Source organism: Canis lupus, chromosome 11, assembly GCF_003254725.2.
Source record: "Canis lupus dingo isolate Sandy chromosome 11, ASM325472v2, whole genome shotgun sequence".
NCBI classification, from domain to species: Eukaryota; Metazoa; Chordata; class Mammalia; order Carnivora; family Canidae; genus Canis; species Canis lupus.
Genome location: NC_064253.1, coordinates 6,031,598 through 6,058,219, shown reverse-complemented (window position 1 = coordinate 6,058,219; position 26,622 = coordinate 6,031,598). Strand labels below are relative to the sequence as shown.

General features: G+C 36.8%; 1 protein-coding gene across 5 annotated transcripts in view; it reads right to left on the bottom strand.

Moving 5' to 3' along the window:
• The window catches only part of COMMD10 (COMM domain containing 10), a 187,569-nt gene that overhangs the window by 121,974 nt on the left and 38,973 nt on the right, over window positions 1-26,622 (bottom strand). The window contains exon 6 of one of the 5 annotated variants that reach the window (XM_049115970.1): window positions 5,478-5,552. The exons of the other annotated variants lie outside the window; for them this stretch is intronic. Within the exon in view, the coding sequence (XP_048971927.1) occupies window positions 5,493-5,552 (60 nt within the window). The 3' untranslated portion in view covers window positions 5,478-5,492. Of the gene's footprint in view, window positions 1-5,477; window positions 5,553-26,622 lie in introns of those variants that run through there. 5 annotated transcript variants of the gene reach the window in all.

The window sequence follows — 26,622 nt, the reverse complement described above, 5'->3', positions numbered from 1 at the left end:
TGGGTGGCTCAGCAGTTTAGCGCCTGCCTCTGGCCCAGGGCGCGATCCTGGAGTCCCGGGATCGAGTCCCGCATCAGGCTCCCAGAATGGAGCCTGCTTCTCCCTCCTCCTGTGTCTCTGCCTCTCTCTCTCTCTCTCTCTCTCTGTCTATCATAAATCAATCAATCAATCAATCAATCTTTAAAAATTTTTTTGATGTATTTTTATTTTATAACTCAATTATATTAATTCCCTTACCCAAAATTTTCCAATAATTTAAAATCAACACATATTTACTAAATTCCAAGTATGTACAAGGCACTATGCCATGTCCCTTTACTAAGAAGTTCATCAAACGTAGAGTGCCAAGGCCCTTTCCTTTCTTCATTTTGTTCTCTTGGGTTTACATTCGATTTAAATGGTAACTTTACCTGAGATTCCCTCTACCCCCAACTATTTCTAAAAACATAAAAAAGAGGAAACTAAAATTATTCCACATCATCATGTACTTGGCACTACACCATCACACTCACATTGTCACGGTCAATCCTCACAATAACCCTAGGAGATAGGTATTTGCAACCCATTTTAAAGATGAAAAAGAGGAACACCACATCAGAGAAAGAATTTGAATCAGGCTTGCTGAGTCCAAAGCCTGTGATCTGTCCACTGTGTTAGCAGTTCCCAGACTTTTATTTTGTCTTATCTGAATGCAGCTGACACACAAAGTTACATTTGTTCCCATGACTGGACTTCACAGACCAGTACCATACATGTGCATGTGCGCGCGCGCGCGCACACACACACACACACACTGGCGGGCCTCATGACACTGGCAATATTTTATTTTCTAAGAAATAACATATTTTTTAAAGCTCTATCTACCCACAGCATTATTTTCTAAAACAAAAGGAAAATGTCATGAAAAAGAACAAAGACATAATTGTCAAGTAAGAACAAGCCCTCGGAAGAAAGAACAGTCATCAAAGCTTGTCAAACTTCTTTCTTCTGAGGGCTTCTCATTCTGCCATTTTTATCACAGGGTGTCTAGCTGGAAGAAGTGAAATGAAGCATGTAGTTTCCAGTGAGAGAGAAGAAAATCAGAACCTAAAACAACTGTCCTACATCCTCTTCCTATTTTCAGAACCAAGGTGGTAAGAATGCATGTCACCTTGACTAAAGCAATGGGTTTTCTTGAAGTTTTACAAGCCAAGGATCTGAGGACAAATAAATTACTAGAGGTTTACAAAGAAGGTAAAGAGGGATGCTTGGGTGGCTCAGTGGTTGGGCATCTGCCTTCGGCTCAGGGCGTGATCCCAGAGTGCCAGGATCAAGACCCACATCAGGATCCCGCAGGGAGCCTGTTTCTCCTTCTGCCTATGTCTCTGCCTCTCTCTGTGTCTCTCATGAATAAGTATATAAAATCTTTCAAAAAAAAAAAAAAACCAAAGAAGGTAAAGAAGCTTTGGTACCAACAAATGAACATTTCCAGTATTACTATGTATCTTCACAGACAGCAGTCCTTCTTGAGGTTTCTCCTTCAACTAAAATCTTTACACCTGATGCAATCAAAAGAGCAGTTAAAAAGAGTCAATCTATTTCCTCGTGCCTGGGAGACTTACCCATCTTCAGCTGCTTTCCTGTCCCTCCAGCCTTACCTATCCCATTTAATTAAAAAGAGCAAGTACTGTGTCTTTCTCATGTTTTGATGCAGCATCTCACATTAGGATTCTGTGACTCTTTGAGGGTCAGTATATAATGAATTTATTAGTCTACTGCCAAGCTAGAAAAATATGTAACTTAATGAATTTGAAGTAAATTTTCAGAATAAATTTATATTTTAAAAAATTCATAGTTTGTCCTTAAAACAATGACCAGTAGAAAAAGAAAACCTTTTTTTTTTTAAGATTTCATTTATTTGAAAGAGAAATAGAGCCCAAGCAGGGATAAGGGGAGAGGAGGAGGGAGAGGAAGAGAATCTCAAGCAAACTGTGGTGAGAGCGGAGCCCAACACTTAGCTCAATCTCACAACCCTGAGATCTTGATCTGAGCCAAAACAGTCAGATGCTTAACCGACTGAGCTTCCCAGGGGCCTCACAAAAGATAAGAATTCTGGGAGTGCATATATCTAAATATTCATTAGAATCTCCTCCATATTTAAATTATAAACACAGGCAATTTCAGATTGTATTTCAATGATTCTCTGCTGGCATGAGAACTCTGGAAATTCCTGGATATTTTAGCAGTCTAAACAACTCATCCCCATTAATTACTGCCGTATAGTCCCACATGCTACAGAATGGCATGATACTGTATTCTGACAGGAACACTACCAACCACAAGAGTGTTTACAAAGGTAGAAGGAAAATCACTATATATGTTTGGTATCATTCAAAATGCAGATAAATGTGTTTCTCTGGTATTTCTCATTTAATCATTTATCCAACTAAAAAATAATTTTCTTAATTATTTGATTCAGCCCCTTAAATTATATATTTGTCACTAACACAAGCATTTTGCAATAAATTATAAATAGTCATGGTTTGATAACATTTTCTAAAAGGAAATAGAAATACTGACCTTTTTCTAAGCACGGTATTTGTATTTTTGTAGACTTACTAGGCAGAGGATGGGATCACAAGTATAGCAAGGGAGGCCCACAGACAGAAAACCACCTGCTGTTTGCTGGCCAATTGCACTTGAAACTGACCTCTACAATTCATGACCATTCAGAAGCCTCTAGTGTATCAGGCACCACATGAAGGTACTTTACCACTTCCAATCCCTGACCCACTACTATTTCATCCTGATTTATTCTCAAAAGTCTTCAGAATGGAACATATGCACTAGATGCCTAAAGCTTCTACATGGTCACTTTGAAATAAAGCTCATGGTTTTACAAAATAATTCTTATAGGCCAACAGAGTTAGGAAATTTTCTCTTTTAAGGATTAAATAGTATCCTGACATACTATACATGGTGCAGTTAGGTTAGGTATCCAAATGCCTGAAGATAAAAAAAAAAAATTTAAAATAAGTATTCTTGATTTTGTCACTAACTCCCTCAAAGTATAGTACAATGCTATTGGAAGACTCTACTCACAATGTAAATAAACTGCTTTCTAATTGTTTAAAGAGAAAAACCACAAAGGAAGTGAACTAAGCATTTTTCTAGGTCCTATATTTAGGATTCAATCTTACTGAATATAGTCAGCCATTGTGCATACTCTTCCTTTTACTCAGATTATCCATTCCTTTTTTCACTCACTTTTGAAAGCCTATTTGAAATGTGTACTCCTCTGTGGAGTCTTCCCTAGGTATATAGAAAAGATCAATCCCCCACATCTATGTGTACATGCTGCACATTGAATACACCTCTATGACTCATTACCATTTAGAAGTATCTAGTATGTCAGGCACCATTTTAGGTGCTTAACAAATTTCCCAATGAAATGCATTGTTTCCAAGCCTTGCTCACATCACTGTGAGTCCATCCTGTGGAGAAACCTTCATACCCTTTTATATCCATGCAGAACCACCTATCACAGAGCATGGCACATAATGGGTTTTAAATATTTTCATACTTTATTAACACTATGCATTTCATTAGCAGAAATATACAATTGAATTTACCCAAAATATAAGATATAATTTCATCAGTATTTATTATTCTAATGTAAAATTTGATTCCTGATTTTCTTCTATGGCTGAAATTGACATAAATAATTGCTCAACATCAATATATTTTTCCACTATATATTTTTCATATTCTCATTTTTGACTCTTTTTCCCCATTTTCTATTGAAAATCAATTGCTGAAATAACTTTGTCTCTGAATCAGGAGAGTTATTCATTACATGCTTTATTACATTGGAGTCAGATCTGTATTCAGATCTCAACTCAGTTACTTACTAGCTATATGATCTTGCTTTTCTAGAATGGAAAGAATAGTCTCTATTACACAGAACTATTGTGAAGAATAAATTAGATAATTTATATATTTTTAAGATTTTACTTATATATCTGAAGAGAAAGACAGCAAACAAGGCAGAAGGAGAGGGGCTTGATCATGACCTGAGCCGAAGACAGAAACTTAACCAACTGAGCTACCCAGGCACCCCTAGATAATATATTTTAAGCGCTGGCACATACTAAATACCTAGTACTTGGACACTATTGTCCCTGTGACACAGATTTAGCCCTATTCCAGCAATGACTACAGTCTTACTTCAGACCGGTGGTACCCAAACAGATGTGTCTAACACAGAACATGAAAAATATTTGTGTGACTATCCTGAGAGTTTTGATTGATGGAAGATAGGTACAGGCTCAGGGAGTATAAGAGAAGGTAACTATAGGACAAGAGAAGGTAGGTACAGGCTCAGAGAGAAAACTATCCCTTGATGACTGAAATCACAGCTGAAATCACTATTTTAAGATATTAAATTTATTAAACTTTTTAAGCCCATTCCCAAAACCACTTATTAGCAAAATGTTGGATTTGTTAAAATGCCAAATTTGAATTCCCTATTTCCCATTTTGTGGATGGAGTTGGAGTGTATGATGCTACGTGAAATAGGGAAAGACAATTACCATATGATTTTACTCATGGGTGTAAGTTAGGAAACAAAACAGGTGAACATATGGGGGGGAGGGGTAAGAAGAGAGAGGGAAGTAAACCATAAGAGACTCGTAAATGAGGAGAACTAACTGAGGGTTGATGGAAGGAGCTGGGTGGATGGGCTAGATGGGTGATGGGTATTAAAGAGGGCACTTTTGATGAGCATTGAATAATGTATCTAAGTGATGAACCACTGAATTCTACTCCGAAACCAACATTGCAGTGTATGTTAGCTAAAATTTAAATAAAAACTTGGGGAAAAAAAAGACATATTCCATTCAACAAAGTATTTGTCTATACAGCCAGCTTCCTTAGCAATCATGCTTAATTAAAATAATTATACTCATTTTAAATTCTCATAAAGATTAAGATGCAGAAAAAAATATTTCCCTCTATAATCAATTCCTGATTGGCGGTTTATTAATTTTTAAGATCAGAGAGACAATGTCTTAGTCATCGCTGTCAGTGCATGAAGAGAGATCTTTAACATTATCACCATGGCCCGATGTGTTCAGGGCTCAAATTGGCTCTTCTGTGAGGTCAGAGAGGTCTCCATTCTATCTGCTGGTAAAAGTTTCTATGTTTTACTGTTGTCCGACTTAACTATTTAGCTCAGCATTTTAGAACAGTCTGTATGTGTGAAATAAAAACACTGTGGTGGCTACGGGATTTATTCATTAAAAACTTATGGGCAGCCCAGATGGCTCAGAGGTTTAGTGCTGCCTTCAGCCCAGAGTGTGATCCTAGGGACCCAGAATTGAGTCCCACGTCGGACTCCCTGCATGGAGCCTGCTTCTCTCTCTGCCTGTGTCTCTGCCTCTCTGTGTGTGTGTGTCTCTCATGAATAAATAAATAAAATCTTAAAAAAAAAAAAATTAGTAATAACTGGACACCTACCATGTGCCAGGCACTGTTTTAGGCATGTTTCTTCCTGCTCTCTGGGAGTTTGCTTTCTAGGACAGGGAAACAGCAAACAAACATAGTAAGTAACAGTTATGTTAGGGGTGACAGTTCTACGAAGAAAAGTAGAATAAGTTAAGTGGATAAAGAATGACAGGAGGGCCGCTGTCATTATGTGTGATGCGTTCCAGGAAGGCTTCTCTCTGGTAAGATATTTGGGCAGAGACCTAACAGAGGGAAACAGCAATCCACATAGATTTCAAGCAAAGAAGCATTCTAGAAGAGGAAATGGAGTGCAAAGGCCATGAGGCAGGAGCATGACTGAAGTGCAGCAGGACAAACAAGGCAACTTCTGTGGTTAGAACAGAGTGAGCAGGGGAAACAGGTAAGAGATAAGGTTGACCAGACAGCATAGAGCTATCTCTTGGAGGACCTTGTGGGCTAAGCTAAGGCCTTCGGGTTGTTATTCTGAGTAATAAGGGAAGCCCTTAGAGCATACTGCACAGAAGAATGACATAATCTGAACTATGTTTAAAAATTATGACTGTGTGAAAAATAAGCTTCAGAGAACAAAGGTAGAAGCAGGGAGATTAGAGGCACAGATGACAGATTCTTGTCAAGTATAAATGATTAGCCACAGGAGAAATAAAATTTCCTGGACTTAATTAATGAACATGTGACCTAGACCCTCTAGTCCTGTGGACAAGACTGCAAAAGATGTTAGCACCTGTTACATGTCAAAGCACAACTAAACTGTTTGCCAACAAATTAGCCAGACCTGGGGAAAAAATAATTGCTTGCAAGACAAATGGCACTTCATTTACAAAGTTTTTCTATAATGTAGATTAATTCTTAAAGCTTTAGATGCACATGCCCAAATCTGTCAGATTCATGAAAGTCAAACTACAAAGATAGGAATGAATTATCTACTTCCAAGAATGGGAGACTAAGACCAAACTCTCCCACTAAGGATTAAATAGAAAAACGTGACAAAAATCCAAAAACAAAAATTCAAAAACATTTGCATGAAAGCACTAGAGAGCTGACAACAAAGTAGCGATTTTTGTTCAGGATCCCAAAGCAGTCCAGGGAAGTAAACCCAGCCTTTGGAGGCATTCCTCCTTTCCTCCTTAATAGAGGCAGACATTCAAATGAGTAATTAAAAAAAGGTGCAGGAGGGGGTAAAGATGAGCCATCTTATTAGCAATTTACAAAATAAATATTTAAGCCACAATAAAGTAAAAGCTACATTTACCAAAAAGTCTAAAACTAAAAAGACTTCTTACCACGTTCTGGTAACGACGCCAAACAAGCATGCTGATACACTGTTGGTGTAAGTGTATTCCATACAACTACTTTAAAATTAAATATACACATACTTTAAAGCAGATGGTGAAAATGACTCCAATTCTTCACCCCTTGTTATAGACATTACCTCTGAAATGTGATTCTGTAGCATCTTCCATAAATAGAGTCTATTTCCCTATTTTTGACTCTACTTTGGCCAATAGAATGTGAAGTCAACAACAGGGAGCCAGTTCTGCACCTATGTCTCAAGAAGCCTGGTGTCATTTCACGTTCCCTCTGAACCAAGTGAACAAGCCCAGGCTCAGCCACTCAATGATGAAAGACATGAAGCCCAAGCACCCCCATCACCGCAACGAAGGAAGCCGTCCTAAACTAGCCTACCCCCAGCAAACCACCCACACATGAGCAAGGCCAGCTGGGATCAGCCAAGCCCAGAGAGCAAACTATCTTGCCCACTCACAGACTCATGAACAATAATAAATGGTTAGCATTCTAAACCACTGAATTTTGAAGTGGTTTGTTATAAAGCAATGGCAAACAGTATCCACAGTGAAGTATTGCCATAATTATACCTATAATTATATGTAATTATATACATATAGTATATATGTAATACTGGCTTTGGAACCAAAAAGTGGCCTAAGGCTTGAAAAATGGTGCACAAACTGTAAGAAAAACTGGAAAACAGTAAGAAAATTTTCATCAGAGGCTAAAAAATTTAGGAGCCTGTGTATGTAGCAAAAAAAAAAAAAAGGTAAAAGTATGTTACCTATATAATACTCAGAAGGTTAAGAAGTTACTTAATGAACATTTGATTTGGATTTGCCTAAGATCTCTAGGCAAATGTGGAAAGTCACCTCATTGTTCCTAGCCACACATGATAAGGTAATAATGGCAAGAAAGGGATGAACCAAAGAAAAAAGTAATCCCTTTACAAGGAAAATTTAGGAGGAATAAAGATGGGCCAGGATTTGCTGGGTTGAAAAATACAGTAACTTCTCATCTCCAGTCTCTCAGCTGGCAAACATTCTCCAACACAATACTATCTAGGACTGTAGATCAAATCAGGTGAGTAGATGTAAAACCTTTTGTTAATGCCCTAAATGGACTATGGAGGGGCTTACTAGGCCCTCTCAGCTAAATCAAAAGCCTCCCAGTTCTCAAAGAGTTGTCTCACGGAAGTCTGACACATCCAAAAGAAGTCTATCGAAAGAGGCATGCCTCAGAAAGAATTTTCACTGTGGCTTTGGGCATATCATAAAGCCCAGCAAGTCCACTCACAAAGCAGAAACTCAAAAGGAATGGGTGATCCTATGTAACATGAGGCAATGTACAAGAATATCCACAGCGACAGTATATATATTAGCTAAAAACTGGAAACAATCCAAATGCCCATCAACAGTATAAAGAATAAGTAAAATGTCATTTGTTCATATAATAAAACACTATACAACACTGCAAACGAATAGACTACAGTTCTACATGACAAGGATGAATATCACAAACATAATGTCGAAGAAGCCAGAAACAAAAGAACATAATCAATATGATTTTTATGAAATATGGTCAAAAATAAAACCGTCAAAGCCAAATTGGTGTTTGGAGATACATGGTTAGGGGATAAAATTATCATGAGAAATAGGAAAATGTTACCAGAGAAGGGTGAGTGCATGGGAGAGGAAGGCAGGGGAATTTATTTAGAAGAAGCTAAGGAGACTTCTGGCAGGCTGGCAATATTTTATACCCTGCTCTGGGTGGTAGTTACACAGATGTTAGCTCTGTGATTAACTGTACATCTGTGTTTCATGCATTCTTCTGAATATACATAATTTGACAGGTGTGAGAGATGTAAGTCACACTACAGGTCAGACTACGGGAGCCACAGAACTAAGCAGGTGCCCAGTTCACGAGCACCACAGAAGAGATTTATTTTTTAAAAGGAGATGATCTGCTGAGATTTTATTGGATACATGTAATCAAAGCAACGCTGATTTATTGTGTCAGCCTGTTTAAGAGTAGAAGGGGTAAAAAGGATTGCCCGCGTTTGCGCCATTCTTATAAAATCTAGTGGATACTATATTATGACATGAACTGTGAGTGCATCTCAACAGGAACACAACTTGCTTTCAGTAATAGTTTACTGAGCTGTGTGTTCCACAGCCATTCAGAAAATCCTGGTATTTATCTAGTTGCTCCTCGTAAGTTAAGTTCCGTATGGAATATTACATGAGGAGAAACACTTGAGAAAGAGTCTCTCCTCATGCCAGAATAGCTAAAAGCAGGAGGCCTCCGTGTGAGGCAAAGACCAGAGATGAGAGACTCCACAAGATACAAGGCTCCCTTGTATCCCTTGAGACTTCCTCAAGGCTCCATACTATCAGCTTGACCTATATGATAAGAGACATGGATAGCACAGAATAATAATATATTACCTAGTTTCCATTAGAGCTTTCTTTAAAAAAAAGGCACCACTATAAAACAAATAAGAGAGTTACAGACAGATTCAGTTAAGAGAATACTTTTCTTTAAAATTTTAAAGTCGGGATCCCTGGGTGGTGCAGCGGTTTGGCGCCTGCCTTTGGCCCAGGGCGCGATCCTGGAGACCCAGGATCGAATCCCACATCGGGCTCCTGGTGCATGGAGCCTGCTTCTCCCTCTGCCTGTGTCTCTGCCTCTCTCTCTCTCTCTCTCTCTCTCTCTCTCTCTCTGTGACTATCATGAATAAATAAATAAAATCTTTAAAAAAAAAAATTTTAAAGTCATTAAACAAGAAAAAAAATTCTGCTTGAACTGGCACCTAATAACTTTAATTAAATTCAGAACGTACCAGTTGGCTGATGTTAGTAGTGGATATACTATAGGACTATTATAAACAAAACTTTACATGTTCCTATGAATCTGTAATTGTGAAATGGGCCAGAAGATTAGTACCATTTTATTTTGAAAGAGCATTAGAAAGCAGACAAAATGCAATTTTAATATACAAGTTAACATACTGAGATCTGTAGTGTATTTAATTCTCCAAATATAGACACAGTATCTCATCCCTCTCTTACAACATGACTTTAAGACTTGTCCCGTAAGGCACCTGGGTGGCTCAGTGGTTGAGCGTCTGCCTTTGGCTTAAGTCATGATCCTGGTGTCCTGGGATCGAGTCACACATCAGGCTCCCTATAGAGAGCCTGCTTCTCCCTCTGCCTATGTCTCTGCCTCTGTGTGTCTCTCATGAATAAATAAATAAAATCTTAAAAAAAGATTTATCCCATATAGAAGTGGGGCCGGTATCACTCCTCCATGAACCTGGCAGACCTTTGTGATTGCTTCAACCAATAGGGGACAACAGAAATGGTACTACTGACTTCTGGGGCTGGCCAACAGAAATGCCTGTATTTCTGAATTAGGATGCTCACCTGAGGAATTTAGTGGCCATTGGCATGAAAACGAGGTGGAGAACATTAAAGCCAAAGGGCACTGAGGAGAGGGTTAGTGGAAGCCTCATGGACCTATCAGTGGTTGCAGGATCCTTGTTTTATTTTGGGAGAAAGTTTAGAAATACTGTTGTTGGCAGAAAACTTGAGAAGACGAAATATTCCTAATGTACATTCTCACTGCATATGATAACATATGAGAGGAAAGCTAAAGAATATACCATTAATTCTAAAGGGGCAAGGAAGCACCGGGTTAAATAAAGCCTTGTGACCTAATAAGCACCTCCAGGTGATAAAAAGATTCTCAAAGAACGTAATGGCTTCCAGGTAAAGATAAAATCTAGAGTGGGACTGGAAGATCCTATGCTGAGATTTCAGAGGGAGCTAACACAGAGCCTCAGGGAAGTGTTCAGACTGGTAAAAGGTCTCACAAGGTGTATTAATTTTTATTGCTATATAACTACTAGAAACATAGTGGCTTAAAACAACATCCAATTATTAGGTCACCGTTCTGTAGGTCAGAATTTCAGACAGGCATGGCTAGCCTCTCTGGTTTGAGTCTCACGAAGGTATTATCATCAGGTGTCATTCAGGTGGGGCTCTATCTGGAGGTTCTGGGGAAGCATCCACTTCCAAGCTCACTCAGGTTGGTGCAGAATTTAGTTCTTGCAGCTAATGGTCTGTGTTCCCTGTTTCCTTGCTGTCTACCAGAGAACATGTTTCCTCCTAGGGACTGCCCTCATTCTGTCTCACCAATTCTCCATCTTCAAATCGGAAACATTGAATGTGGAGTCTCTGGCTGTGAATCTTGCTGATTTCTTCTGCCATTAGACAGTGAAAACTGTTTAAAAGCATTTAAAAAGCATACCTGAATGGGTCAGGGCCACCCCAATAATCTCCCTGTCTTAGGTCAACTGACTTGAGACCTTAAATTTCTTTAAAAGATAATGATGTGTTTAAACAAAAATAATCACATAGTGTGAGGCTTATGAAATGTGTAAGAAAAATATATGGCAACAATAGCAAAAGTCTAGGAAAGGGGAACCAGCAGTATACTACTGTAAAGTTCTTATGAGTGCTTAGAACCTGAGGCAAAAAATTGTGTACACCATTCATGTATTTGAAAGCATACTTTAATGGTTAATATTTTTCCAAAACATTAACTGAAAAACTGAAACTCAAAACATTAAGTTTAAATATTTTATTTATATCAACAACAGAATTTGTTATAATTTGTTATACTTTCTTGGCTTGAATGAAAGCAAGCTCACCAATATTTTTTAAATCTACTTCTTTGCTTAGGTGATTTTTAACCAAGGGAAATGCCAGGTGAAACAATTCCTCCTGACCAAGCACCAATCTTAAGTAATTTTAAATTAGCTTCAGTTTAACTTAAACTTCTTTGACAGGACACCATTGTGACTGATACTGTTTAAAAAAAAAAAAATTCTTAGGGATGAAGGAGTGCACTATCATTGTGAGCATAAGGTGATATATGGAAGTGTTGAATTACTATATTGTATACCTGAAACTAATATAACACTGTCTGTTAATTACCTGGAATTAAAATAAAAATTTTTAGGGACACCTGGGTGGCTCAGCAGTTGAGCTGCTGCCTTTGGCTCAGGGCGTGATCCCAGGGTCCCAGGGATTGAGTCCCACATCAGGCTCCCTGCAGGGAGCCTGCTTCTCCCTCTGCCTGTGTCTCTGCCTCTCTCTCTTTCTGTGTCTCTCATGAATAAATTTTAAAAATAAATAAAGAACTCTTTAAAAAAATAAAAAATTTTTAAAAAGAAAAAAATTCTCAAGGTCACTTAAACATTTGGGGAAATTGCATTAAGCAAATTTCATGAACCAGTTTTTGAAGATCCAAACACCATGCTTATTTTATATTACAATTATAAATACTGCATGCTGCTAAAACCATTTCAGATGAAATTTCTACAGGACTTAGTCTAAATATTTAAGAACCAAGTCAGTGACTATTTTTTTTAAAGTAGTATTCATAGAAAACAACTTTTTTCTGGTTAGAAATTTAAAATTTGAAGACACTTCATTTAACTTTTCATAACTTTATTACAAATGTGAAATTAGAATGCCTATAATATCCCTAATTTTTATCTTATATACACTTTTCCATAATAATTTATACTCTTACCTGCTTCTAACTTATTTTAAAATTGAACAGGTATATTCATACCTCTTGCCAAAGTCCTGAGTTTATCAAATGTTCAAAGTTAGATTCTCTCCTTTGTTGTAAGCAAAGGGATAGGCTTTTATCTTAAGCATACAGCTTTTTATATAGTCAAATTTTTTCATTGTAGAATCTCACTTTTTCTACATAAAAGTCACACAGCTAATACAGTAATAAGCCCAAATGGTTACCCAACTCCAGTGGTAAAAGTTAACATTTTGCAATCCTAACAGAAGACAACAAAACAAAGCCTAAATTCAAACACCACTATTATAATCTATCAATGTATTTAACAAATCAGTATATAAAGTACTTGATACTTACCCAATATACTCAGATCAAGGCTATGTGCAAGCCAGATTATAATGAAATATCCATCAATTTTTAAAAGATATCAACTATAAAGTCATAAATTCAAAAGAGAGTCTACTGTATTAAGATTATCTACCAATGAGGTACTAACAGAAAATGTTGACAAATTTATACACTTTTATTATCTATCTGTATGAGTGAGCCATTTTCTCCAAAATGTTCTGATGGTACATATTCTTTGATTTTGTATGTCTAAACATAAAATGACTTTCCTTTAAATATTCAAAATATTGCATATATTCTAGTAGGCCTAAATTTGACATTATCTCTAAAGATGTACATAGCTGTGATTAGCCCAGAGTCATTCAAAAAGCAATAGAATTGGATCCAGCTTTTTGCCTAATGTTTACTTAGTATTCATTTCTAATTTAAGTTCAAATGCTTCAGGAAAAGAAAAGAAGGTGACTAGCACCGAAGATAAAAATTCAGTAAGGTCTTATGACAGACCTAAACTTCCCTTATATTTTCTTCCAATTGCTGTCAAATAGCAATCTATCCTCAAGATATTAGAGAGGATATTTACAAATTCAAAGAAATCTTCTTTGTGCCTTCTACTTTCACAGCCAGCTCCACTTTTGACAAAACTCAGTATTAGCCTTATGAAGAGTGGAGTATTTAAATTATCTTGTCCCAACCTTCTCTTTAAAGGATAAAGATACCCATGAACTAAACTGTACTGTAATAGACACTTTTACATTTCCTATCATATTTAATTCTCAGACAAACCTTGTTAGGCCGCTATTATTGTCCAAATTTTCAGATTAGAATTTGAGCCTCAAATAGGTAAGTAACCTGATTGAGATTCTTCAGCTACTTCCTTCCTGGAAGGCTAACAGTGTGATTCTGAAGCCTGTGTTGTTTTCACTGCATATCAATGCCACCTTCAAAATCATTCACCTTACTCTGTCAGATCTAATATGGAGTTCTTTATGACCTGGATGGGAGAAATCACTGAACTCAAGCCCTTTATTTTGGACAGGAAAGCACCAAGATGAAGGAGGTGAAATGCTTTGGTTCCATGACACACAGCTAGTTAGTAACAAATTCTAAACCCTTTCTTCAACAATATTGACCTTGCAGGGGAAGGAGAACAAAACAAAAAACACCCACAAATAGTAATCTTCAACCAGACCTTTTAAAATATAATAAGTTAAATGTAACAGTTGCTCTCAAATTTTTCAGGTCCTAATTTGTTAGGATAATTGAGTTTTAGAATTCCTCTTATACTAATGAATGTGATATGTTTTAATGGCCTAGAAAATAAAAATAAAAATAAAAATTAAAATTAAAATTAAAATAAAATAAAATAAAAATAAAAATAAAGGGCAGCCCAGGTGGCTCAGTGGTTTAGCGCTGCCTTCAGCCCAGGGCCTGATCCTGGAGACCCAGGATCAAGAATGGAGCCTGCTTCTCTCTCTCTCTCTCTCTCTCTCTCTCTCCCCCTCGAATAAATAAATAAAATCTTTTTTTTAAAAAAAAAAAAGAAAAATAAATAGGTGATTAATGTTGCTAACATAAATTAAGGCAAACCCCTACTGTACAAAGTGGCAGAAGTCGAGTCTACAAGAGTGAAAACCATGGAGGATAGTCCTATCTGAATCTAAATCCAATTAAAATTACTTAGCTGGTAGCAATAGAACCCAGCTCAATATATTTAGAAGAAAACAGAGAATCATATTAGAATTCTTCAAACTGGCACTTATTAGGTCAATATACTCACACTTTTCCCTGTCAGTTTAAAAATTAGCAACTATCACCTTCATTATCTCATCCCCTCCCTTTTTCACTGGGCACACAGAATATTTACCTGCAAGATTTCCTAAGAATATATTTAGCTAACAAATACAGAATACCAGTGAGCTTCTATTTAAGAACCTTTTCTCTCTCCTAACAGACTCTAATCCTATAAATCAGCAGGAGGCTGGTAATAGGCAGGAGACTTTCTTAATGAACACAGCAGTACTTCTAAATTCTAAGAAAGAAGAACCTGACAACTCTGAAGGCATAGAGAAGTGAGGCATGTGCGAGACGAAGCATGTACAGCACAAGTCATCAGGTAATACAGGGGAGTGACATGATATTGTAATTATGTGAATTCAACTATGATTCATTTATATGACTTCACCTACACACTTTGCAGAGAGAGAGAGAATTAAATAATGCAGGTAATTTAGACCCACCATGTCCCTGAATGAGCCTAGAAAATGTCGAATTTCAGCATCCTCCATCATTGAACGCAGATGTGGGCTAACCGCGCTAAAAGACATACATGAACTGTACTTAACAAGTTAAAGAACCAGCACACTGTTCAACAAACTCCCAAAGGACAGTAAGATGGCAGACACGGACCTATTTAGGAACGTGATGCTGGTATCCAACATGACGCATTCCTAAGGGACTCCCTTTGCCTGAGAATAGTCCGGTCTCTATAAGATCATCACCAGCTGCATGGCCATGAGACTCTAAAACCCGTCTCTCCCTAAGGTGAGGTGCCACTGTATGTAAAAGAAAAAAAAAGTGGCCACCATTCTTTTTAACATTAATGTGCAAAAAGGAGACAAGTTTTGTGGGGGAGACTGGCAGAAATGAGACTGGTGGTTTCTGAATCCACGTTGAAGTTGATTTGGGTTGACTTGCCACATGAACCACTTAGTGGATGTTAATCAGTGTAAAGGAAGTTGACTGGGTGAAAGAATTTTTATTTCAGAGCCTCAAAAACTACCTAAAACTACTTGTAAAAACCAAACTGCTCCCAAAAGAATAATGGAGGTAAAAAGCACCCTCTGAAAATAGGTCAGGCTTGCCCTCTGTCAATCCAATCAGCAAGCAGCCATACCAGTCAGGAAATGTTCTACTTTTATACAAATCACTACTGCTAACTTCTGAGATCACTAACAATAAGCTGCTAGATACAAATTTGAAGGTCTAAATTTAATTTCCCCCTAGCAATTAGACAATAGGTGAGAATTAGGTTAATAAAAAGATAAAATATGATTGCTACTTCTTACAAATTTCAAGGGGAATTATTATGTTTCCTGAGCCTAACTGCCATCCTGGTACTGAATAAATGGTTATGTTCATACTTGACTGTGTGGTGAGCCAACAAGTCAGCTTGAGGCTGGGTGATTGGCTGGGAACATTAGACACCCCACCTCCCCAGACAGGGCATGGCTGCCAGGGGCCCTGAGGCCTCACATGGTACCTCAGCTGGCCTGTTACCTACTTGCACTTCATTTGAGGAGCGATGCTCTAAGAACAAGTCAGTAAGGACTGTTTTCCTACCAGAAACTCTCAGATTCTCTAGTACTGTACGTACTTTACCACCCAGACGGCCTCACCAGGAAAGAACAGGACACAGCAAATGGAAATAAATCACCTACCCTCCGGAGATTTTTGTGGCTCTCAAAACAAATGTTTAAGAGCATAAAGATTGTGAGAATAGGCAGTGGTCTTGGACCTCACTAAAGACAGGTGGCAAAGTAATCATTATGGAAGCACAGTGGCTACTTTATTAAATTGTAAATTATTTTCAGTCTTCCTGGGCAAATAATTAAAAGTGACTCATGGTTTATTAACTTCAAGGGTCCAATGAGACAAAGCATAAAAGCATAAAGAATAATACCTGGCAGATATTAAGTGGTCAAGAAATGTTATCTACTACCGTCATCCTCTTGACTAAATGTGATGGGATCAGGGTAGTGGTCACTCGTCTGTGCGCCACAGATACAGAGATTCGGCTTGGATTGGCTCCCCCAACCCAGGCTGACTCAAATTCAGCAAGAGATAATTCCAGAAGGGATGACGATGTAGGTCAGCCACCTGCATATTTTAGATACTATTATGAAGAAATTAGATGTCCCTTGGGCCTCCAAATTGGCCCTGACCCATGTTAACTGACACAAGGCAACTCAGGGTTTTGCTTCTAACATAAACTAAATTTCTTTATGAGAAATGTTTCATCTTTTTTAAGGGATTACTACTAATTAGGCCACATTTTTCAACTGTATTTTTAAACTTGTTCTGTATCTTAACTTATAGGGTAATCTCTCCATCTCCAAAGGTCACCATTCAAGAAACAAACAGCTAAAAGATATATGATTAGGTAGTACTTTGTTCATAAAATGCATCATCAAAGAGAAGCATAAATGCATTTATGTGGCAGCAGTATTATTAAAGAGTCACTACCATGCCAACCTAAAATATCTGAGGAGGTGACTATTATGTAACTTAGAACTGACTAATAGTAGTCATTTGAGTCATTGTCAAAGCTAAGACATATATAAGGGCGCCTGAGTGGCTCAGTCAGTTGGGCATCTGATTTGCTGATCTGAGGGTCATAAGACTGAACCCCATATGGGGCTCTGTGCTCAGGAATCTGCAACAGATTCTTTCTCCCTCCCGCTCTGTGCCTCCCCTTGCTTGCTCGCACTCTCTCTCTCAAATAGATAAACAAAATCTTAAAAAATGAAATACATTAATTATTCTACTCATCTGTCGAGAGCACAAAGGATTGACAAATTTACATAGTTCAATCAAACTACTTTAGGTACATGTTTACAATTTTCTTATTTTCTTGTACTTTAGAATCAAAAGAAGTCTATATACCTTACAGTCAGTTGAAAGTAGAAAATGCCAAATTGCAATGGGGATGAAAATCTTAAATATCATCCACATGAGGCAGAAAAACTTCAGGTTTCTCATTTTAAAACAAAACCATCCTATAACTAGCAACTTATTTTTCATAGACTATTTCTTTTCTCATTAGAGCATTAACAACTACATGATACCATCCTCCTCCTCTCTTAGCCCAAAAGGATAATTACAGTATGCCTGCCTCAAAGGAGTGTTTTGAGGCTCAATATTTGCAAAGAGTTTTGAGCCCTGTAGCTGAAAGCTATTAAGTAAATATGAAGTATTGTCATTGAGAATGGTCAAATAAAAGCAAAGATGATTTAACATCATAGAAAATTACATTGATAATTGGCACAGTGCCATGCTACCCCTGTGGACTTGTTCTTTCAGAGCACATACTCTATGAAAGGTCACTGTGGGTGAAAAAAAATCCCACAGGGAGTTCAAGTAGCCTACACGGCAATATTAGCAATTACGGAAGTTGTATTCTTCCTCTACATTCATTTGGGAATCCTTTCTACTAATTAAGAGAAAAGGAACAGTGATTTGTTAAAAATGATGGCTACAGACAATTCAATCTCAGCGGTTACAAACTAGAATATGGTGTAATACCGAACAATATTTTTTAAAGAGCAGACTATTATACAAGCTATCAAGCCAGTACTCAACAATCTTCCAACATAATATATTCCTAAAAATATTTTCCAGGATAACTTATGTTATAGTTTAACAAAAGGTTAAACTACAGAATTGCAAATTCAAATTCAGTGTATATTAAGTACCTTACTATGTGAGGCTCATTCTAACAGGCATTTTGCTGACCTTATTTCAATTAATTCTAAAAAATAATCCTAACAGACAGGTATTACCAGCCACATTTTCAAATTGGGAAATTTGCTAAAAAAAAAAAAAAAAAGATTCAGATTCTTGCCCACATTCTAAGAATTTAAACTCAGTTTGTCACTTTTAATCCACTGTCCCCTTCATTCTGTCAGACTAGTAATCAACTGACCAATTATTTAACTTCACTGGGCATGAGTTTTCTCATCAATAAACTCAGAAGGTTGAAATATTCCTAAAGTCTAAGAGTGGCTCAGTTGGTTAAGTGTCTGGCTCTTGGTTTTGGGTCAGGTCATGATCTCAGGGTTGTGAGACTGAACCTGGTGATGGGCTCACTGGGGAGTCTGCTTGAGATTCTCTCTCTCTTCCTGTGCCCCTTCTCCAGCTTGCTCTCTCTTACTTACTCTCTCTCTCTTAAATAATCTTAATAAATAAATCTTAAAAAGAAATGTCCTTAAAGTTGGTTTCCTTTATTCTCTTTCTTGATCTCTCTCTCTCTCAAATTTACTGTTTTAATACAATTCAGTGGCTCCTAATGCATTCACAGTGTTATACAACTAATGTTCTAATTCCAGAACATTTCATCACCCCAAAAGCAAACTCAAAACCTTTAGGCTGTCATTCCTCCACATTCCTTCCCCCTAGGCCCTGGCAACTGCTATCTGCTTGTTGTTTCTATGGATTTGCCTAACTTGTATATTTAATAAATGGAATCACACAATATGTGACCTTTTATGTCTGGTTTCTTTTACTAAGCAAATGTCTTTGAGGTTCATCTACACTGTAGCATGTATCAGTACTTTGTTCCTTCTTATGGCTCATTAGTATCCCATTGCACATATACACCACACATTGTTTATTCATTCATCCACTGATGGGCATTTGGGACCTTTTGGCTACTGTGACTAGTATTGATGTCAACATGCATGTACATGTCCTTACTTGAGTCCTTCTGGGTATATCTAGGACTGGAGTTGTAGACTCATATGATAATTCTATGTTTGACTTTCTGAGGAACTAACAAAGTATTTTCTACTATAGCTCAATCCCACCAGCAATTACAAGGGTCCCAGTATCTCCCCATCCTTACCCACACTGATGTTCTTTCTTTCTCCTCCTTCCTTCCTTTTCTCTTTGTAATTATAGCCACAATGAATATACGGTGGTATCTCACTGTAGTTTTGATTTGCCTAATGACTAATGATGTTGAGTATATTTTCATATGCTTGGTGGCCATTTGTACATCTTCTTTGGAAAAATGTGTATCCAAGTTCTTTGTCCATTTTTAATTTGAGTTGTCTTTTTGTTGTTGAACTGCAGGAGTTCTTCAAATACTTTAGATACAGATCTCTTAGATAGATACATGATGTGCAAATATTTTCTCCCATTCTCCAGGTTATCTTTTCATTCTCTTCATACTATCATTGATGCACAAAAGTTTTTAATTTTGATGAAGTCCAATTTATCTTCTTTTGCTGTTTGCATTTTTGATATCATAACTACCAATCAGTTGCCAAATCCAAGATCTCTTTTTGCTAGAAAATTCCATAAGCCTTTACTCATTTCATAAATAAAGTTGTATCTGAATGACTCTTTTCTTTTACTGCTTGAGAATTACAAAAGGGTTATTTTGGAGTATTTATTACATTATCCTTACTAAGGAAGTGGTAGCATTTTAAGTTTGGATAAAATTACCCTGTTAAGATGGATGGGCTGGAACTCCTTGAGATAAAATGGGTTATCTCTGAAAGAAACTGCACTTCTCCATTACAAAGAAGACAGAAAGAGGAGGTAAGAGGAAGAGAGGAAGAGAGGAAGGAAGCAAGCAAATTCTCCCTGTTTGAGAACCTCATAAATTAACAAATACACACAAACTTTAAAAACATTCCAACATGCACCCTTATGTTTATAGCAGTATTATCCACAATAACCAAAATATTGAAACAGCTCAAATATCCACTGACTGATCAATATGTGTGTGTGTTTACATATGCAATGGAATATTACTTAGCCATAAAAAAGAATGAAATCTTGCCATTTGCAACAACATGGATGGAATTACAGAGCATTTTGCTAAGCAAAATAAGTTAATCAAGAAAGACAAATACCATATAATTTTACTCATATGTGGAATTTAAGAAAAAAAAAAGAATTAAAGAAAAAAAAAATGAGGCAAACCAAAAAAACAGACTCTTAACTACAGAGAACACAATGATGGTTACCAGAGGGGAGGTAGGTGGGGGAATGGGTAATAGGTGATGGGGATTAAGGAGGGTACCTGTAATGAACACCAGGTGTTGTATGAAAGTGTTGAATCACTGTATTGTACACCTGACACTAACACTACACTGTATGTTAACTAACTGGAACTTAAATAAAAATGTAAAAAATAAAATAAGTATAATTTAAAAAAGACATTCCAAACTCTATGTCCAAACATGGATAATCAATCCCTGGAAAAGACAGCTTACCCTGCAATAAAAATTCATTACTCTTGCAGTTACTAGAATTCTAACACATGCAGCATTTCTTTTTTTTTTTTAAAGATTTTATTTATTTATTCGTGAGAGAGAGAGAGAGAGGCAGGCCAAGACACAGGCAGAAGGAGAAGCAGGCTCCACGCAGGGAGCCCAACGCAGGACTCGATCCCGGATCTCCAGGATCCCATCCTGGGCCGAAGGCGGCACTAAACCACTGAGCCACCCAGGCTGCCCACATGCAGCATTTCTAATATCTACTTCCCTTATGCTGGTATCTACCAAAAGGTTTAAATATGGCTTCAAAAGGAAAGGTACTGCTGAAGGGTTACTAGAAAAATAAACCCTATTTACCAAAAAAAGAAAAATAAGAAGATGGAACATATAAACATAATATTCTGCAGCCATTTAAAATGGTGTTGCGGAGTAAAAGTTTATCTACTGACAATGAAAGATGTTTATAACGTAATGCTCTATGGCAGGAAAAAATGATTTATAATAAATGTACTATTTGGCAAGCCATATACTAATTCTCATTCAAAATTATTATCTGTATGCCATTTATGTAAGTTGTCAATTATGAGTTCTGATTAACCACAACCATAATAACAAATACATAGTGTTTCACTGATGTTATAAAAGCAGAGTTCTTCAGTATAAGCAAACTTTATATATACAAACTCTGGATGATAACAAAAAAAGTTTTAAAAACAAAGTATGACACCGTAAAAAGTGTATACATAGCATGGGACTTCCATTAATTAGAGATCAAAACTTTTCTGAAAAGTTATCAAGATTTTTGGAAATGAGATTACATTCTGTCTCTTGATTTTGCTATTAGCAGGAGCGGGGGTGAGTGGTCAGATACGGATAATGCTCCTTCACCAGCCTTACTGCTACCCCTTTGTTCATCTAGAAGCCCTACTTATGACATGTTCCCACTGCTTACACATTTCATTCTCCGTTATATAAGGTAACTGAAGGCGACTACGCTCTGTGCATTAACTGAACAGTTGCCTTCGGAACCTCAGACATGTCATCTAAGGACAGACCAAAAACAAACTGGTGACACGGAGCTGATGCTACATACAAACAGATAAACAGCCATAGGCTCACAATGACTAGGCATCTTGGGATGATTATGTTTCCAAGTAAAATGGCAGGTGATCCAAGATTTGAGGATCAGATTAAATCCTTAAAGAACTTTATATACAGACATGAGTTTTTTTTAAAGATTACATAATTTTGGATCATCATAACAGTTGAAAAGCTAAAAAAAAAAACTACAAAGAGATTTTTATATGTGAACATATTAGAAAAATCTATTTCCCCAATACCACAGAAACAGTCAATAGTGCCCAATAATTTGCTGAGAGAAGAAATATAATAAAAGTGACTCTTCTTCTTCATATAAGTTTAATTTCTTCTACATAATTCTGATATAAAGAAAAAGTTTGAAAGAAACACAACTTACCATTTAAGATATGTTTATGTAATTCATATGGCAATCTCACACCAAAAATACTTAAAAATCTCATTTAAACTAGCTCAGAAAAGTGTTTGCCAACTCCTTTTTTTGCCAAAATTATTAGGACTGATTCAACAATGCAACTTACTCAAGAGACAACTTAATCTAGCTATCTTTACTATGTCTTGAATCTAAAATTTATAATTATAAATATTATATTATAAATTATATAACCATCCCAAAATTAGAATACTAGACTTAGAAAAGCAATTCAGAAAATCACCAATGATGTTCAAAAGCTAATAAATTCAATTGAAATATAAAATTTTCACATTTTAATTGATTTCTAGCTATAGTATCATTGGTAGAGAGGGCTAGTTATGAACTACTCCAGTATTTTCCAACAGATGCTGAGTCTATCATCAAACAAGAAAGTAACAGATCAAGAAGCAGCCACTGGCCACACTCCAGAACTCCTACAATATAGACCAAATCTTCATAGGGTCGGACCACTTCAGTTTCCAAGTTGATGTAGGAGTAAAAGTTCATACAAGACCAGATACTAGGTTTTACTTTTATCTACCTCTCCCTTGTAAAGGATATGCTATATACCAGGCCAAGTCACAGAGGTATGAAGATTCAAATGAAAAAATCCCTGAGTGATCCTGAAACTAAGATCTCTGTCTGAGGGTAATCTGTACCACAAACTACTCTAGGGAGGCTATGGCCCAGGGTTCCAGCTCTATTTCCATCCAGTTCCTCTCCATCACACTACCCCCAACACACATATCCTCACTTTCCACCTGACTTGATTTAGAATCACTCATGTGTGCGTGTGCACATACAGTCCATCCTTTCTACCTTCATCTGATACACTGGGCAAAGATGAAACCTTGATTAAATCCAATTTTCCACCTACTCTATCTCTATACCAGAGCAGCTAAAAATGGATCAAGAAAAATGTGCAACCTTCCAACAGTTTTCATTTTAAATCCATGGCCACAAATCTCAAATGGGCAATCATCACTGTTCAACACAGCAAGGTAGACTAAAATACCTAGTTTGTTAATTTTCTCAGTATCCAAAATACTCTTTCATACTTTCTCCTCTGTTCTCAAGCTTCCTAGACCTACCCACTGCCCCACCAATGACTATATAGAGAAAACAGAAACAGAGACACAACTTTTTCTTCCGACACCCAAAACTACCTACCTCACCCACACTCTTCCTTACTTCCTATTACAACAAATGGTATGTTCCCTTTCCCCATTCTCCCATCACAGTCCAACCCTTCCATTCAAGCTCTGGATTTCACATTTTACTTACTTTCTATTTTTTTTTAAGATTTTATTTCTTTATGAGAGAGAGAGAGAGATTTTATTTCTTTATGAGAGAGAGAGAGAGAGAAGGGAGAGAGAGAGAGGCAGAGAGAGAAGCAGGCTCCATGCAGGGAGCCTGACATGGGATTCAATCTCGGATCTCCAGGATCAGGCCCTTTGCTGAAAGTGATGCTAAACCACTGAGCCACCCGGGCTGCCCACATCTTCTTACTTTCTCAATTAAATTATAGCCCTCTCTGTGTTGTTAATTTCTCCACCAGAGGGATCTATCCCATCAGCATACAAACCTCTCCCACCAGCACTCACTAAACCCACACTCCTTACACTGCTTATCCTATCTCTATGCTTCTTAAGAGTTACTTATATGGTGGCTTTCACTCTGTGTCTTCATGTTCTCTCCTCAGTTTAATCCAATCATCTTTCTTCCTCTCAAATGTAACTGAGATTACAACTGTCAAAGTTATCAGAGAAGATCATTGAATCAAATCCCTCACTCACCTGTCTGTTCTCTTTCCTGACCTCTCAATAGCATTTGATACTGCCCTCCATCTTAAACGTGTCCTCCTGCCCCAGACAGTGATCACCAATGCTCTTCATGTCACTCAATTCATCTTTTTACCACTGAACAGTGATTATAAGCTCAGGCTATTGAGTCAGATGAACCTGGACTCAGATCTTGGCTTTATCACTTTCTAGGACCCAATCTAGGTACTTATATTTAACTACTGAGAAAAGTAGGGGAAATATTAGTACCTAATTCACAGCTGTGAGGGTGAAATTAGGTAATTTATTTTTTTCTCTTTTACCTCTTAGCAGCATGTGACATAATTCACTCTCTAAGAAATGTTCTTCCTTTGGTATCTGGCTGCTCCTTCCCAATCACTGTCATAAGCACCTCTAACTCTACTTGCCTTTGAAATTTAGGAGCTCATAAATTTCTATACTCTGTCCCTTTGTGATTGATCTCCTCCATTCTCATGACTGAAATTATAATCTAAATTCAATGATGTCCAAATCTCGATTTCTAGTCTATAATTTTCTCCCAAGCCCCAGATTGCCAACCATTTCCACCTGGATATCACAGCTATGTCATGCTCCATGGGCTCAAAAGATATCTCTATCCTTTTTCATATGCTTTTTCCCTCACCTGAAACTCCCCTGCCTGTCACTGTCTCTAAAACTCCTTGCCCTGTTTCCGGAGCTCCATATATTTCCTCTTTTGTAATAGTCACTAAACTTCTATTTACTGGCTTGCTAGACCATGATGGAAAATAAGACCTTTCTATCTCACTTGGATCTTGCCTAGTATCTCTTACACAGGTAATGTTTAATAAATATCTCTTGAATGGAATTTGAGCTCTTTAAAAACCTACTGCTTAATTTATGAAACTGCATTTTATTTGTGCAGTTGTCTAATTCATTGCAAACACTTGTATTTCAATTACTTAAACCATGAGTTTCTGTTATTGTCATTTATATTCCATAAAAATACATCAAACAAAATGTAAAGGTATTTCTAAACACATTCTTATTATGTCTATGGAATATTATAATTATCAACTGCCTCTGGATATAAAAAGTTAAAAAGGTTCCAAGCTATTGTCCAAAGACAAATAAGGGTGATATTATTTGTCTCCCTACTTTGGAATCCCACAAAATTTTTTAAAATAATGTTAGTAAAGAGATGATATTTTAATGCTGAAATGAGCTTTCTGGAGTATTTTTTAAACGGATTTTCTTTTCCAAGATTCTTTTATCATTTCCTCCAAATGAACACTCAATTCTATCACATTCTAATTGTGTATCAATATTCTGTTTGTCTGAACTAGGGGTGGTGGAAGGGGAGGTGGGCGGGGGATGGGGGTGACTGGGTGACGGGCACTGAGGGGGGCACTTGATGGGATGAGCACTGGGTGTTATTCTATATGTTGGCAAACTGAACACCAATAAAAAATAAATTTATAAAAAAAAATTCTGTTTGTCTTTACCCATCAAAGATAGCATCCAAAACTATATATATATATTTTTTTTTTCTTTCTTTCTTTAGCTTATAAAGTCCTTTCATGGATAAATGCAGTTTCCATTAGGGAACCTGAAATACGTAAAAAGTTTACATACACACAAACACTCTTCTCACACAGATACAGGGAGGTTCACTGTGATATCAAGGAGCTATACATAGATGATTTGAACACATCAATGTACTTGAATACATAAGATCTTTCAGAAAGTCCAAGTGACCAAAAAACTAAAAAAATAAATTCCACTAAATTGGGGAAAAACATTTTGTATTGCTCTTAGGTAGAAAATATGACACCTGAAGGCCACTATCATCGAGAAATTGATCACAACGAAAAAAGATACAAAACAAAGTTAAGAATTAGAAAACTAGAGCCAGAAAGCCTTAGGAATACTTAAATAAATTTGATTCCAAAGAACCAGGTTTAAAACACACACACACACACACACAACCAAAGAAATAGGTTTTGTTCCCAGAATATCTGGATAATTATCTCACAAATAAGGGCTGTTCCTATAATTCTCTAACTGCTAGAGTATTTGATCAAACTGCTTCTGCATGTTCTATAATAAAATAAAAAAAGTATAGCAAAAGTTCGTTTAATTTGTTCACTAATTTTTTCACTAATGTTCATTTAATTTGTTCACGAATACAGAAATTATAAAATAGAGGGCTCTCTAATATTACAGAAATACCTGAGTTTTTCACTGGTCTCCCAAAATTATCCAAAGTAATTAATTAACTAGTTATCAAAGAACCTATATTTGAGATGGTAAACCTTTCTCCATAAGCTCTTAAATTCTTTGAATGCAAACTTTGAGTTTCTAGGTGTATTTGCAAAATAATTATGGAAAGCCATTTATCAAACTCAAAAGACCTCTTTTTAGGTCACGACCTTTCAACTCCTAATTACACTCGTGGGGAATAACCCTTAATACCAAGGAGGCTTCATTCATTCATCCATTCATTCATTAATCGGTCATTCAATAAATGTTTGTTTAGTACCTATTCAATATACACAAAGATGTTTATCACAACATGGAA